We start from the raw sequence: 17441 nt of genomic DNA, 5'->3' as shown, positions 1-17441 counted from the left end.
AGTGTCTACCCCCAGTTTCGAAAAAAACTCAAAGCTCACTTATTTGCTAAAATCTTTTAAATAATTCTTTAGCTGCCTCTGTTCCCTTTTCCTTTTTTTTCCCGCGGTTCCCGTTCTAGGGACCTGCCTGCTGCAGCGCCATGAAACCGCTGGTGAAAGTGCGCTATACAAATATTTTAAACTCAAACTCAAACCCTTTAGATACCTTAGCTCCCAATTCATTATTGACGTTTCCTCCCCCTCCATTTCAGGTCAGACTTTTTGACTTTCTCTACAGTAGGTCCTCATCTTTCCGCCTCTCTCATTCTCCCTGCCCCTGCCCTGCTCTTTTCTTTTCTCTGTATTTTGCTCTCTCTTCCTCTTTTCTCTTACCCCTTCTTACCCCCTTCATCTTTTCTACTTCCCCTCTACCTACACTGCACCTTACACTCAAGGAACACTCTTCAAGATTTCTGTGATGCAACCCCCCGTTCCCCCACTCAGCCCATACTGTATTATTCTCAGCCGCAGTTTTACTCTCTCTTTCACCCTCCCACACCCATCAGCCATCTCTGCTCTTCTTCTTTTTCCTGGGCATCTGAGATCCAACTCCCGTCCCCCCCTCAGCCCATATTCCCCGCCCTCTACGGGCATTGCACCCATGCGCTTCCTCTACCCTGACTACCCCCCACTTCAACACACCTCACCTCACTTCACAGAAACCGCGCACATCTCCTCCCTCTAGCATGACCAGATTACATCTGCTCCCCTTATAGAAACAGAAATCACTCCGGACTCAACCATAGCTCCCCCCGCTACCATAACCCCCTCAATCAACTCCCCCCACTTCATCCCCTCCTCACAATAACACTACAATCAAGGACTCCACCCGCTCCATCCAACCCCCAACAGCTCAGTTGGTGGCACTTAACAGGACCCCTCTTCTCCTCCTCGAAATCATACACACCATTCCCAATCACACCTCCCACTATCGCCCCCCCAGTCAGCCACACCAATCTCCCTACCAACCACATCCACTACTCTCCCACACACACACAGCTTTACCTCCATCGCTGCCCACTCCTACCCCTGCTCACACACCCTTGTCACCATCCCTACTCACTCTCACCCCAGATCACACATCCTATCAGTCCACATTGCACAAAAAAACATTCTCACATCACAGCCATCTCCCCCATTCATTACCGTCCCAGACACTGGACTGGATGAGATTATGTCCACACTTCACCAAATCAAAAAGGATCTCCACACTTTTAAAGTGCTGATATCAAGACAACAATGGCTCTCCAGATCCTCAAGAACTTCTGTATCTAGCATGACCCCGACTCCACCTTCCACCTCCAAACATACTCCACCCAGCTGGAAATCAGTACCCTCCCGTAACTTTGCTTCCCGCCCAAGGCGAAGCTGCAACCCATTTTCGGAGAATGATCTCCGCTCTCTTCTTCACTCCTACGAATCCACTCCTATGACCCACACATCTCTCACTGACATGCCCATCCCTACTATCCCTCCTAACCCCCACAGGTCTCCCACTCACAACATTAGAGGTATCGTCGACAATAATCTTAGAAGAATCCCAATCATTCAGAGCCCCAACTCCGCCCTCATCACACCCCGGTTAAATGCACACTCCTGAACTGCAGATCAGCCTCCAAACACGCTGCAGACATAGCTGACCTCATTATCTCATCTGATCTGGACCTGATAATACTAGCCGAAACCTGGCTAACAGATTCCTCATCCCCCCCTCATCGACATCCTAGTTCTCCCTAATTGTGACATCATCAGACTGGACAGGAGTGGTAAGACAGGGGGAGGAATTGCATGCATACACCGCAGCAACATCGCCATTAACAGGGCCATAGCCCCTGTATTCTCCTCTGGCGAATACATCTGCCTCAACATCAACAGCAATGACAAACCTGTATGCTCGCTACACATCATATATCATCCTCCTGGTGACAACCTCATCTTCACCGAACACCTCATGGATCTGATCACAACTAACACAGGGCGACAAAACACTCAAACATTCCTCGGCGACTTCAATCTCCATTAGAACAACCCCAATGATGCAGTGGTCAATAGCCTCAAAAACTTCCTCGGCGCCCTGGATCTCAACCAAATCTGCAGCAGTCTGACACACAATAGAGGGTCAACCCTGGATTTAATAATCTCTAAAAGTTATTCCACTCAGCACGAGGCTATCCAACCTTGTGATTGATCAGACCATCATATCATCACCTTCTTCATCATGGAAACAGTGAAAATCAACATGATCCAATCCACAAAACCAAAGGTATGGAAAAGAGACTTGAAAAAACACATTACCCACTTCCTGCCACAACCAACTTCTGCCCCTTGCTGGTATGGTCAACGTACATGATCTCACCAACCACTACATTAACTCCATGATCTCGATAATTAACGAGATCGCTCCCCTTCAAATAAAGAGAGTTTTCACGAAAGAGTCTAAACCCTGGTTCACTGACCTTCTTAACGATGATAGACGTTCTCTCAGAACCTCGGAACGCATGTGGAGATCGGTCCCTTCCACCAAACACCTCAAGATTCTAAGAAAATAGAGAAATGCATACTATAGAAAAATCAAGCGCTCTAAAGCAGACTTCTTCAGCCATCAACTAGACCAAGCAAGAGACCATCCAAAAAAACTGTTTGATCTAATCAAAACGCAATCTAAAGACTTTGTCGATCCCCAACCCACTTGTGAAGAATTCTCTACCTTCTTTAATCTAAAGTATGACAGCATCAAGAAATATCTCCGAAATGACCTACTCTCACACTCTAGTCCTCACAACACAAGCCTACCACTGCCCCAACGGCGTCACAGCAAATCCCCTCAAAGTTTGTTCTAAAAAACAACGCTGCATGTTCGTCCTTTGATACCTATTCGGAAGAAGCTATTGGCAGGATTCTCAAGGTCCTGAAGCCTGTCAATCACCTCACTTACCACCTCCCCGCAAACGCGGTTAAAGACTTCACCCCATTGCTCCTAACTCTCTGGACCAAGATCATTAACAGTTCACTCCTACAAGGCTGCATCCCTGACACCCTCAAGGTGGGTCAGGTATCACACATCCTAAAGAAACCCACAGCAGACCCCAGAGACCTAAACAACTACTGCCCCATCTCCAATATTCCAACTTTGGCTAAACTGCTGGAAAAATGTGTTCACCACCAACTCACAAAACATATTGACCACTTCAACCTGCTTAACAAACACCAATCAGGCTTCCATGCAGGCCATAGCACAGAATCAGGCATGACCCACATACTTGATGATGGACTACAAATACTTCATCAGAACGGCGCATGCCTCCTCATCCTGCTAGATCTCTCCTCAGCCTTTGATACGGTCCAACACGAGAGCTTGATAGATATGCTGAACCACAGAATGGGTTTATCAGGGTCAGTGCTTAACTAGATTACCTCTTTTCTGCAAAACCAGACTCAAAAATTCAAGATCAACAATACCCTGTCCAAACCCGTTCCAATTACGTTGGGAGTCCCTCAAGGATCTTCGCTATCCCCGACTTTATTTAACCAATTCATGGAACCACTCACTGATCTTCTTCAAGCATCTAACATGCAATTCCACATGTACGCAGACGATACCCAACTATACCTAAAGATCCACCCCCCTGAAGACATTCAATTGCTCAATTCAACGCTTAAGAACACCCAAACATGGTTGGCAGAGAACCATCTCAAACTGAACGCTCTAAAAACAGGATTCCTCCTAATTGCTCCACCGGCCAAAGCCCCCATAATAAACGAATGGGTCAAACAGCTCACTGTGCTCAATGTTCAACCAACCATTGTCGACTCAGCAAAATCATTAGGTATAACACTTGACTGCAACCTAAATATGCAGAAACACATTAGCATCGCCACTAAGGGAGCTAATTTCCAGATAAATACATTGAGGAAGCTGAAACCCTTCCTGCCCATCAATGACTTCAAAATGGCAGTTCAAGCTCTAGTTATCCCTCGGGTTGACGATGGAAGTGTCTCTCTTTGTGGCCTCCCCAATCTACTAGAGCCCCCTTAAGAGCTACTATTAATGCTGCAGCGAGACTCATCACTGGCTCGAAAAGAAGGTCCCACATCTCCCCAGACCTCAAATCCTTGAACTGGCTACCATTCGAAGCCAGAATTCATCTGAAAATAGCATGCTTGACGCATAAGGCCTTACATCACAATACACCCAGCTATCTCACACAGAAATTGACAATATCTGGTGGCATGAGATCCACTCGAAGTGCAGATAACCTAATACTGAAGCCACAAAGATTCAACAAGCAGAAAACTTATAAACAATCCTTCTCAGGAATGGCGCTGAGGATATGGAATGCTCTCCCCCTGAAACAAGACTGAACCCCTCCACTGTATCCTTCAAAAAGGATGTAAAAGCGATTCTTATGACTAAATTCCCCTGAACACAGACTTCGGATATTTTTTGATCGATCGCACCCGTCCCTTATGCCCGATTCTGACAAGGGTCCAACTTGTCAACACCTTCATGGTACTTGACAGTGGCATGACGCACCCAGCTTCAAATGTTTTCGAACCTTATTGCTTTGCTCTATGTCGCTCAACTTGTTATGTATTTGTTATGTAACTTTGTTCTACTAGCTTCCTTGTCCTATACAATTTTCTTCGTCTAATGTAAAGTGCTCTGATATCCGCAAGGATCTTGCGCTTTATAAAACGTTTCAAATAAATAGGAAAGTCCGGATTAAAAAAAACTTGCTAAATTATTTGCTATGGAGTGAACAGGGGTTTCCACTGGATCCAAATCCCTTTCCAGGCACTAACTGCACTACTTGCTCTACACACCTTTATATCATTTTTTTTGTCCCTGATGCCCAAAATTAATCTAAAAGGTGTTAGACCCTGGATCCCTAGTTGGCTGAGGTAGGAACATTAGGCCAAATAGGGATCCATGTTTCAACGCCAGGGAAAGGAAGGTCACCTTCTGAGATAAAACTGAATGGTTTGGCAACCAAGTCAAAGGTCAGGCGCACAGCTCTAAGTATAGGAATAATTAACAACTCCAACAAATCAAAGATGTGAACTCCAAGAGAGAAAGGTACTGGTTACCAACAGTGACCCTAGAAACCCCGGATCTCCAGGGAGTTATGCAATCAAAACAGTATCTCTCTGAGCTCAACAATGGTTCAAAAAAGGTTTTTCTAATCAGTCGAAACCAGTTTAGAAGAGCCTATCGTATTATAGGTGTGTTCTCTCTAAGGGATACATCAAATTCGATGCAGCAATGGGAAAGTCAGGATACACGAGTACGTGTACCTGATCTAGTTGTCTCAGCGTCTCCTCTTCGGCTTCACGGCTTTCGTGTATCCTGACTTTCCCATTGCTGCATCGAATTTGATGTATCCCTTAGAGAGAACACACCTATAATACGATAGGCTCTTCTAAACTGGTTTCGACTGATTAGAAAAACCTTTTTTGAACCATTATTTTTGCCCTGAGGAAGTCTGTTGATGCAAGGATTAGCATCAGACGAAACACGTGTTGGCTGAAAATTTATTAAAGGACACAACTGTGATTTGGATTGAAGAAAAATCAATAAAAGGAGACTGAATATTGGAATTTTGAAATTTTCATTTATCAAAGACTTTACTTGACAAGGAAGATATCATCGCTGCACTAAATATTATTGGACATTGTACCGGATGGGTGAATTGTAAACCTAATCATTAATTTTGTTGAGCTCAGAGAGATACTGTTTTGATCACCTTCTGAGATAGCCCCGCTCACCCCCTTGATAGCTTGGCACGAGCAGCCTGGCTTATCTTCAAGGCAAATGTGTAAATTATTTGCAACCACGCTCACAGCAACCCAATGATGACACCACAAATAGACTCCACACGAGTTTTATGAAAACGAGTATACACTTTATATAAAAAGATATACGATAAGATCAAACGATATAAATCCAACATATTCGTATTTGTAATATTTCTCCTGGCCGGTTGTCAGGCCAGCCAGCCCTTGTAAGTTCTGGCGATATTAATGAGCACTTCTAAACATGCTATTGTAATCCTTACACCATGTTATGCAGATTGTAATGCTAGAATCAGGCACTATTGCAATGTAAAAATAATGCAATGCGTATGCAACAATCAGGCACTTTGCAATGTATATATAATGCAATGCATAATAATGCAACCATCAGCTACTTTGCAATGTAAAAATAATGAAATGGGTAATACGACCACCAGGTACATCGTTATACAAATGTAAGGCAATGTGTATTATGCTAATCAGGTAGTTTGTTATGCAGAAACAATACAATGCGTCGAACGACAATCAGGTAGTTTGATATGCAGGAAAGATACAATGTGTAATACACTAATCAGGTACTTCGTTAAGCAGAAATTCTGCAATACATAATACAACAATAAGGTACTCCGTTAGGCAGAAATGGAGTAATCTGTACTACACTCAGGCGGTCTCTCTGCCACTCTTGCTTACTCGCAGGTACACTCTGACAACAGTTGCCTGCAAAACACTTATGGTATAACACAAAAAGTGCAGCTCCGTGCTCCGTCCCCGGTACTGCCACTCTCTTGGCAATATGGGCCGCAACACGAGCCGAAGCAGAGGCTCGCGCTGCTGAAGTGATAAAGAGGCCAAGAGCATCTCCCTCCGAGCCCACGTCTAGCCCCTTACACATTATCTGGGGGGCGCAAACTCACTCTTATCTCCTCGTCCAGCAGTTTGGGCCAAGGATTCAATCTTTTGGACTTGGCAATGGCGGGATCGGGCCGGCGGCTCGGCTCCTCAGTGGCTGCCAGTCCGGGCCACTACTGCTACGAAGATCTCATGCTGCAACAGGGCACACGCACACAGCGTCGCTGAGACTTCCATGAGCTTTGGGTGCACGATCACTGGGCACTCCACACGAAGGTCTCAGGGTGCACTATAACAAGGAAAATCTTCACAAAGCTCTCACAGTGCACAATGCACATGCACACAGTGTCGGTGATACTCACTTGGATTACGGTGCCTATGAAAACAGGACAATCCCCACAAAGGGGTTCAGGCTGCACAAAGCACATGCAGACCGCGTCGCTGATCCTTGCTTGGACTCCAGGTGCCCATGATCACAGGGAACACCTTACGAGGGTCTCAGGCTGCAACTAGCAAGTGCACACAGTGCCACTGAGGCTCTCCTGGAAGATTTTGTGTTCCTGTGTTTCCGCAACAGGGAGCCAGCTCACCTCAGGCCCATGGGGATAAGTTACTTCAGGACACAGCACAAGGCAAAGTCCTTTCAAGCAGGGGGACACAGCACACGGCAAAGTCCCTTTAGCCTGTCCTTGGTTAAAACTGCAAACTGCAGGCCAGCCCCAGAACACACAGCAAGGGTCATCCTCTACTTCAGTCTATTCAGTAGTTTCTTCCTTGGCAAAGGTCCTCTTGACCACAAAGTAGCTTGAGTCTTGTTCACACTTGATCAAGCCATTCTCCAAAGTTCAGGCCTTCTGGTCTCATAGTTATACCCCTCAATGGCTTTGAAGTCTTTGTGTTCAGGGGGCACTGACCCCTGTTCAAACCATTTCTCGGTGCCTCCCTGCCAGTAACACATTCTTCCTTTGATTAGTGGGGTCTGGATTCTCAATCACTCAGCAGGAGATGGGACAAATGTGTTATTGCAGCAACCCAGGCCTCTTCATCTCTAGGGGCGTCTACTCCCCCTACACTTCAGATGCAGGTCAGCCTGTTGCTGTCTCACCTCCTCCCCTGGGTCACGACATTTCCCAGATCCTACCGCTTTTAATTCCAGACAGTCAATCCACAGTCAGGCAAAAAAAAAACACAGAAATGGTATAGCACAAAAATGCAGCCACTTCTAAAAGAGTGGCTTCTAAATACACAATGCAAAAAACACCTTCATAAAAAGATGTGTTATTACGTTGTGAGTTCAGGCATACTAAAATTCACCTTTCCATCTTAAACCTTTGGAAATATAGGCTGGAAAACTTATTTCACAGCCTTTCAATTCTATTCTATGGGCAAGATGGCCTTTCCACAGTGAAAAAGTAAATGGAGATTATTTCACAGTAAGGACATTTTACACACCTTAGTACATGTCCTACCTTTCACATGTACTGCACACTGCCCAGGGGTACTCTGGACATATCATAGGTGTGTCTGATGTGCATAGAAAAGAAAGGGTAAGGTCTGACAAGTGAGTGCACTTGATAGAACAACATGGCAGTTTAACAAACTGAGCAAAGGCACTGCAATGGCAGACCTGAGTTTCCTTTTCAAGGCTACTTGTGTGGGTGGCACAATTAGTGCTGCAGGCTCACAAGTATTTACAAAAAGGGGTGGTGAGGGACAGAGTCTCTGAATTAAGCAGAAAGCTCTCACCCAGTCAAAAGATCAGGGCTAGATCCAACACCGTTTTTTAGCTCACTGCACCATCCCAGTTTCAGAACCTGACTGTATGCAAATTAGTCTGTTCCTGTCCCAGTGCATGATGGGAACAGGACAAACCAAACTACAGAAGCCAATTCTTACACTGGGAAGGAAACAAGCTCCCGGGGACCGGTTTCTGGCATTACAGCCGTCTTCGGCCCGGTTTGCTTGAATCCTGATGGTGCAATGAGCAAGGGTCTCACATCTGAGAATACCCTTCCACGCTTAGGGTGGACAAAAATATTTACAAAAAGGGGTGGTGAGGGACAGAGTCTCTGAATTAAGCAGAAAGCTCTCACCCAGTCAAAAGATCAGGGCTAGATCCAACACCGTTTTTTAGCTCACTGCACCATCCCAGTTTCAGAACCTGACTGTATGCAAATTAGTCTGTTCCTGTCCCAGTGCATGATGGGAACAGGACAAACCAAACTACAGAAGCCAATTCTTACACTGGGAAGGAAACAAGCTCCCGGGGACCGGTTTCTGGCATTACAGCCGTCTTCGGCCCGGTTTGCTTGAATCCTGATGGTGCAATGAGCAAGGGTCTCACATCTGAGAATACCCTTCCACGCTTAGGGTGGACAAAAATATTTACAAAAAGGGGTGGTGAGGGACAGAGTCTCTGAATTAAGCAGAAAGCTCTCACCCAGTCAAAAGATCAGGGCTAGATCCAACACCGTTTTTTAGCTCACTGCACCATCCCAGTTTCAGAACCTGACTGTATGCAAATTAGTCTGTTCCTGTCCCAGTGCATGATGGGAACAGGACAAACCAAACTACAGAAGCCAATTCTTACACTGGGAAGGAAACAAGCTCCCGGGGACCGGTTTCTGGCATTACAGCCGTCTTCGGCCCGGTTTGCTTGAATCCTGATGGTGCAATGAGCAAGGGTCTCACATCTGAGAATACCCTTCCACGCTTAGGGTGGACAAAAATATTTACAAAAAGGGGTGGTGAGGGACAGAGTCTCTGAATTAAGCAGAAAGCTCTCACCCAGTCAAAAGATCAGGGCTAGATCCAACACCGTTTTTTAGCTCACTGCACCATCCCAGTTTCAGAACCTGACTGTATGCAAATTAGTCTGTTCCTGTCCCAGTGCATGATGGGAACAGGACAAACCAAACTACAGAAGCCAATTCTTACACTGGGAAGGAAACAAGCTCCCGGGGACCGGTTTCTGGCATTACAGCCGTCTTCGGCCCGGTTTGCTTGAATCCTGATGGTGCAATGAGCAAGGGTCTCACATCTGAGAATACCCTTCCACGCTTAGGGTGGACAAAAATATTTACAAAAAGGGGTGGTGAGGGACAGAGTCTCTGAATTAAGCAGAAAGCTCTCACCCAGTCAAAAGATCAGGGCTAGATCCAACACCGTTTTTTAGCTCACTGCACCATCCCAGTTTCAGAACCTGACTGTATGCAAATTAGTCTGTTCCTGTCCCAGTGCATGATGGGAACAGGACAAACCAAACTACAGAAGCCAATTCTTACACTGGGAAGGAAACAAGCTCCCGGGGACCGGTTTCTGGCATTACAGCCGTCTTCGGCCCGGTTTGCTTGAATCCTGATGGTGCAATGAGCAAGGGTCTCACATCTGAGAATACCCTTCCACGCTTAGGGTGGACAAAAATATTTACAAAAAGGGGTGGTGAGGGACAGAGTCTCTGAATTAAGCAGAAAGCTCTCACCCAGTCAAAAGATCAGGGCTAGATCCAACACCGTTTTTTAGCTCACTGCACCATCCCAGTTTCAGAACCTGACTGTATGCAAATTAGTCTGTTCCTGTCCCAGTGCATGATGGGAACAGGACAAACCAAACTACAGAAGCCAATTCTTACACTGGGAAGGAAACAAGCTCCCGGGGACCGGTTTCTGGCATTACAGCCGTCTTCGGCCCGGTTTGCTTGAATCCTGATGGTGCAATGAGCAAGGGTCTCACATCTGAGAATACCCTTCCACGCTTAGGGTGGACAAAAATATTTACAAAAAGGGGTGGTGAGGGACAGAGTCTCTGAATTAAGCAGAAAGCTCTCACCCAGTCAAAAGATCAGGGCTAGATCCAACACCGTTTTTTAGCTCACTGCACCATCCCAGTTTCAGAACCTGACTGTATGCAAATTAGTCTGTTCCTGTCCCAGTGCATGATGGGAACAGGACAAACCAAACTACAGAAGCCAATTCTTACACTGGGAAGGAAACAAGCTCCCGGGGACCGGTTTCTGGCATTACAGCCGTCTTCGGCCCGGTTTGCTTGAATCCTGATGGTGCAATGAGCAAGGGTCTCACATCTGAGAATACCCTTCCACGCTTAGGGTGGACAAAAATATTTACAAAAAGGGGTGGTGAGGGACAGAGTCTCTGAATTAAGCAGAAAGCTCTCACCCAGTCAAAAGATCAGGGCTAGATCCAACACCGTTTTTTAGCTCACTGCACCATCCCAGTTTCAGAACCTGACTGTATGCAAATTAGTCTGTTCCTGTCCCAGTGCATGATGGGAACAGGACAAACCAAACTCACAAGTAGCATTTGCATTACCCGCCCTGGCACACATATTACACTTTGCTAGGGACTTTACTAGTAAAGGATTGGGCCAGGGCGTTCCCCAGGGATCGTCCCTGAGCCCAACCTTGCTTAATCTTTATGTCTCTCCAGTGGCTCTGATTGCCGTAAGTCATGGATTGAACATTGTGTCATACGCTGATGGCACGCAGCTGGTTATCTCCCTCTCACGTGCACCCGGACTTGCTATGGACAGTTTCAGGGCTTGCATGCAAGATCTTGCAACCTGGATGTCCACCAACTGCCTTAAATTAAATGGCAACAAGACCGAGGTGCTCGTGGTGGGGAGGAATCCATCTGTTTAGTCATCGGCGTGGTGGCCCCCATGCCTAGGTGAGGTTCCTATGCCTCGTCAGGAAGTCAAAAACCTTGGCGTCTGGCTCGATGCTGACCTGTCTTTTGGACCCCAAATAGACCGAGTAGCAGGTGTCTGTTTTGGCATTTTAAAAACCCTACGGAAGGTCCTTGTCTTCCTTCTTAGGTCCGCTCGGAAAACGCTGGTACATGCCCGCGTTACCTCACACCTAGACTACGGCAACCTGCTGTACTTGGGAGCCACTTGCAAGGCAATGAACCAACTCCAGGTATTACAGAATGCGTCCGTCCGCCTTGTCTTAAAAATCGAAAAAAGATCGGATTCCAAAGCTGCCCTTCAGACCCTCCATTGGTTGCCAGTGAGAAGCAGAGTGGAATTTAAAGCCCTCTGTACCTGTCACCGTATTCTTGCTAAGAAAGTGCCAACACCACTTCAGAACCTAGTTACCAAGTACGTACCATCACGTACTTTGCGTATCTCAAACGGAGGCCTACTTGAGGTCCCTAGGGTTAAAAGGGCCCGCATGGGAGGACGCTTGTTTCGACATCTGATAGCGAAGAGCTGGAACGCCCTGCCTCCTAATCTCCGCCTGGACTCATCTGAATCCAGCTTCCGGAAGAACTTAAAAACGTACCTGTTTGCAAGATAACAGAGCTCTTTCCTTACTTCTGCTCAGAGTTATTTTCAGTTGTAGCGCGGGGACACGCTTACTAGCGTAACCAAGCGCTTTACAAGCTTCCCTTATTATTATTATTATAAGGCAAACACACCAATCATGGACAACCAATTACCATTACACTTTACACAGGGAGCACTTGCACTTTGACTCTGTTTAGCAGTGGCAAAGTGTTCAAAGCCTATAAGTTGGAAACACCATGTCAGAAAAAAGGTCTAAGGGGAAAGCAAAAAGTTTAGGGACTTTAGCCTTTGAGGAAAGATTTGGGTATCTATTTGATCTCCTGAAATCTTCCAAACAAGAAGGTTCATTTTGCCCTCTACCACCAGAGGGTGTTCTCTCTGTCTGGGCCTTGTAGGAGGCCTGAGGCACTGCGACTAGGTGTGGGATATCCATGGCTAGTTCCATCACAGCGGGAAACTAGAATCCAGACTTCCAGAAGGGGGTCCCTAGGATAATACTGCTACATTCTAGTCTCACTTTCCACAGAACCCTTTGAATCATAGAGAAGGGGGGGAGGCATAACCTTTGTTCTTGCCCCATGATTGAAGAAAGGCATCTACAGCTGTCGCTTTTCAGTCTAGTATCCAACTGAAGTATTTGGAATTTGAAAGGTAAGTCTGCTTGCAAATAAATCTATCTATCTGGAAAGGACTCCATAATTCTTGTATTCATGAGAAAAAATCCGGTTGTAACTTCCAATCGCTGGAATCCATGAGATATCTGGAGTTCCAATCTGCCCTTGTGTTCTGAACACCTGGAATGAATTCTTCCCATAGCACTATTTTGTGATCCCAGCAGAATTACCAAATTTTTTTGTGTAGACTCGAGAGCATTGGTGATTTGGTACCCCCCCCCCCAGTCAATTTATATATGAGACAGCTGAGAAACTGTGTATTGGAATTTCGTAAGATCACCTTGAAGCTCATAAGGGCATTCAGACTGACTAACATTTCCAAATAGTTTTTGTGGAGAGACTGTTCCTCTAAGGACCATCTTCCCCCTGTTTCTTGATTGTCGAACCGGGCTCCCCAATCTCGGTTCTCGCGTCTGATTCTAGGACAAAGTCTGCTACATTTTCGAATATGGCCTTGCCATTCCATGCATCTAGATTCTTCAGCCACCAGTTTAGATCTTCCCGAGCCTCATGAGTAAGGGTAATAGAATCTCCGTACCACAGGCCCTTCCTTAGGCTTAAGGCTTTTAGTCTCTGTACCCCCCTGTAATGGAGGGGTCCTGGGGAGATTGCCTAGATAGAGGATGAAAGGAGACCCAAGTCTTTTGCGAGGTCTCTCAGAATTACTGAATCTCTTGATGGTACCAATCTCACTTCCTTTTTTATCTTTAATACTTTCATGTGTGGTACGAATAATTGGGACAGAATGGAATTCAATTGAAATGCATTAGCTCTATTTCCTGAGTGTGGATCATGACAGACTTCTCTGAATTCACAATGAAACCTATGTTCTCTAGGAGTTCTATTGCCCATGATAGATGTTTTAGAAGTTCTGACCTGTCTTGTGACATGATGAGAATGTCGGCTAGGTTTGTGATAAGGCAAACTCCTCTTTCTCTGGGATGACTGACCACTGGGCGAAGGACCTTGGTTAAGCACCATGGAGCCAAGGATAGGCCGGCGGGTAGGCAGCGAAACTGGCAAGTCACACTTCTCCAAGTAAACCATAGGAATTTCTGGCCGTCCCAGTCCATGATAATTGTAAAATAAGTATTTTCGAGATCCAGTTTTACCAGCCAGTCGTTGGCTTGTAAAATGTCTCTCAATAGGTGAATACCCTCCATTTTGAAATGTCTTTATATTAGGAACTTGTTTAGTTATTTTTAGTTTATGACAGGTCGCAAACCCTTGTCTTTCTTCCTTACCAAAAATAGTGTAGTCACAAAACATTTTATCTTTTCCTGATCTGATGTCACTCTATTATAGTGCCTTTTTCTAACATCTGGGTCAAATCCTTGTCTATTAGACTCATCTTTTCTTCGTCTAAGGATAATTCTGTGGCTCTTATAGATTGTACAGGGTATTTCCAGAAATCTATCTTGAAACCTGCCACGGTTTGCTGTACCCATGGGTCCTTTGTTATCTTTTCCCAATTTGGAAAGAATCATCTTAGTCTCCCCCTACTTTCTTAGTAGAAAAAATTGTATTGCTTACCTTGATATCTTTGGTTTGAGGCTCCTCTGGTTCTTCCACTTTGGGTTCTCTGGTTTCTCCCTCTTTGAGGGTAGAAATTTCTGCTCTGATGGTAGCCCCTTCCATAACTGGTAAACCCTCGTTGCTCCTGAGGGTAGAACTGGGACCTTAGAATTCCAAGGATGGCAGCCAATTCCCTCTTGTCAGCCCTTCCAAAAAGGTGTCTTGAACCAAACACTCTGCGCCTGTTGTTTTGTGCTATAGTAAAGGCCATAAAGGTAGAAACGTATTTCCCCAAAGTTTTGACAAAGTCATCTCCGAAAAGGAGACCCTTTGTGTTATTCATATACTCTTTGGTTAACAGGTCGGCAAGTTTTCGATTCATCCTCATTAAGACGGCTTTGCATCTTTCCGAAATCTGATTTGCGTTAGCATTATCTAAAATGCATATGGCTTGTTGGGCTGAGCCTCTTAAGAGGTCCACGTTAATGGAGGTCTTATTACCTCTAGTGTCCTCAGCCATATCGAGAATGTGGGTCAAAGGATCTAGGATATCCAGGAGTTTGTCCTATGTGTAAACAACAAGGGTACCCCCGTAGAACGACCAGGGGTGGTATGAATATTTAAAAGGAACAGTGGTCTAAGGGAGGCCTCACAGATCCTCTTGTAGCCTGGGCTATTATAATTATGTGCCCTAGTAATCTACAAAAACACTTTTGAAGGGAGTCCAGACAGGACTCAATAAGCAATGTATGAAGGGACACAAGGTATGAACACATTTATTGGCAGCATAAATGGATTATCATTCAAAATGCAACAATAATAGTTCTTGTGCTCACACGAAAAAGTGCAAGTGAGTGAGGTGAAAGTTCTTGGTGACATTAAAAGATTTACATCGCATTGAAATCACACTAGAGAACTCCAAGTTATTTAGTGACAATGAGGGAGTTCTGAGGAAGTAGAATGCAGCAAGAACCAATTGTGCACCTATTTGGGGTGTCTTAGAGGGTTATGTGGTGAACCTGACCGTGGGGGTCGAGGAGCCGTTTCTCGGAGACATGAAAGCCTCAAGCGAGTAGGGTCTCATTGTTCCACATGGTCCCATAAGAAGCTGTTCTGCATTTGCCCTGGATTTGCCCCAAATATTTAGAGATGTGTACTTTGTGGGGGCAAACTACAAGTCTTTTCTCACATTCAGATGTAGGATTCATCTTGTGTCTTTTGTGACTTTGGGCCATATGTATCAACACATTTTCCCATAGACACAGAATGGGCAAAACCCTTTGATACATCTGACCCTTAAGCCCATTAGGATTGTGTGTTGCGTGGGGGACAAGGGCTATATCTTTTCTCAGATATAAGGTACAGCTTGTGTCATTTATGTGCACTTCAAATGTTAGATTTGTTTCATTGCTTAACTTCACTTCAAGATAGGTTTGATGCCTTACTGGCATGAAGAGTCAAAGTGGTGTCCACCACATGATACCTAAATTCCCTTACACAATAGACACTCTCCTATTCACACCTCAATCATATACAGACTAAAATGCTGAACCCAATTATATGTGACAATGTTACATTTTATTATTATAACAATAATGTAAAAACTCTTTATTGGAGCAATTACAAATGTTAAAATCAATGTTGTTACAATTGAAAACGGGGCCTTGATTGAGATGTGAATAGGAGAGTGTCTATTGTGTTAGGGAATTTAAGTGTCACGTGGGGGACACCACTTTGTAACTGACCCTGTCCCTAACGTTTGTAAGGGTACCTTTCACATTACGTGAATAGTCTTAATGGCATGAAGAAAGCAGCTGATGGGCAGGACAAGGAACAGCATGTCTTGAAATGCAGATAGTGCAGACCTTGTCTATGCTCTTTAGGGTGGTTTAGAAAGTTAGATTACCAGCTTTCTGCTGATTAACACAAAAGCAGTTTCAGGCATGACTAATCTGAAAAAACAAATGACGTAAAAGTCATAACTGCAGTCTAATGAACACATGGTCATAAATGCAGTCTAGTTCTATGCAAATAAAATCGACAAAATATTTACAAGGCATCATACACTGTTTTATATGTACACAAACGTTTAAAAAAAGTATAAATTTGGGAGAAACTGGAGCTTTTTTTCTTTTCCAGTTGCACATATATATTTCCTTTAATTTACTAACTCATATTCCTTTGTATGCATTCTCTATAGGGTCTAAGGACTAAAAGCAATCCATGTTCTGGTGCCAATGCATTGGACTCTAAAGAAGATTTGTATGCCAACTTGAGTAACGACAACCTTCATTATGCGTCAATCCAATTCTCCCGAGCCAAGCCTGGAAGCAAGCCCATCCCACCTCCAGAAGAGACCTTGTATTCAGAGGTCAAAGTGCACTAGCTGTTGGGTGTCCCTAATCTTCTATATATATAAAAACAAATATATGTCTGTCTGTCTGTTTGTCCTTTATGCATTACTACACTCCGATCGGCATGAAACTTTGGGAAGTTGTTGAGTACACTCCTGCAAGGGTTTCTGGCAAAAAAATAATAATAATAATTTGTTAAAAGTTGCTGAGTACACTTCCGCGAAGGTTTCTGGCAATAAAAAAAAAAAGGAAATTGTTAAATATTGGCCCCCCCAGTTTCCAGTGCGACTCGCTTTTGCAATGACCATCAACAAAGCACAAGGACAATCGCCTCTCACATGGACAACTGTATGTGGCCAGCTCACACGTCGGAAAACCTTCTGATTTATTCGTGTACGCACCAGATGGAAAAACAAAAAATACTGTTTATCCACAAGCACTTGAATAAATAAACAGAACAACACTTTAAAATGTTTTCCATATTAAAATGAATATGTTTCAATAAAAATTACACAATGTAAATTGAATGTTATCATAACAAGTTTCCTTAAATTTCCTTTCTTCTGAGATCGAGCAACGTGGGACGGGTAAGGTAGTTACTCAATAAACTATAGATTTGCCATGTTTTCAGTGAAATAAGAAGGATTTCTTGTGCATTGAGCCCCGGTCCACTATTGCTATGCTTTTCGAGAAGTGCTGGCAAGAGTCTATTGGCCCAGTGATACTCCAGACTGCTGATGATAGTGATAATCTGTTGTATGATGCAGATTAGGATCCTTGTCTCTAATTGCTGCAACAATGATAGACTGTGTTGCTTAAACTGTAGTAAAGCTTGCCCATTGATGAATTTCTGTGCTGTTGGTTGGGTTTGGAATTTCTCAATCATGTATTCAGTGGATAACAGCATTTC

The 17441-nt window shown here is 44.6% G+C and overlaps 1 protein-coding gene across 1 annotated transcript in view; it reads left to right on the top strand.

Moving 5' to 3' along the window:
• LOC147701132 (sialic acid-binding Ig-like lectin 10) overlaps nt 1–17053 on the top strand; it is a 78386-nt gene extending 61333 nt beyond the window's left edge. The window contains exon 8 of the mRNA XM_086928584.1: nt 16378–17053. Within this exon, the coding sequence (XP_086784710.1) occupies nt 16378–16563 (186 nt within the window). The 3' untranslated portion in view covers nt 16564–17053. The remainder of the gene's footprint in view (nt 1–16377) is intronic.
• Nucleotides 17054–17441: the final 388 nt, after the last annotated feature.

This window comes from Lissotriton vulgaris, chromosome 7, assembly GCF_964263255.1.
Source record: "Lissotriton vulgaris chromosome 7, aLisVul1.2, whole genome shotgun sequence".
In the NCBI taxonomy this organism is placed as follows: Eukaryota; Metazoa; Chordata; class Amphibia; order Caudata; family Salamandridae; genus Lissotriton; species Lissotriton vulgaris.
The sequence above is the reverse complement of the archived record's forward strand: the minus strand, read 5'-3'. Positions and strand labels throughout refer to the sequence as shown.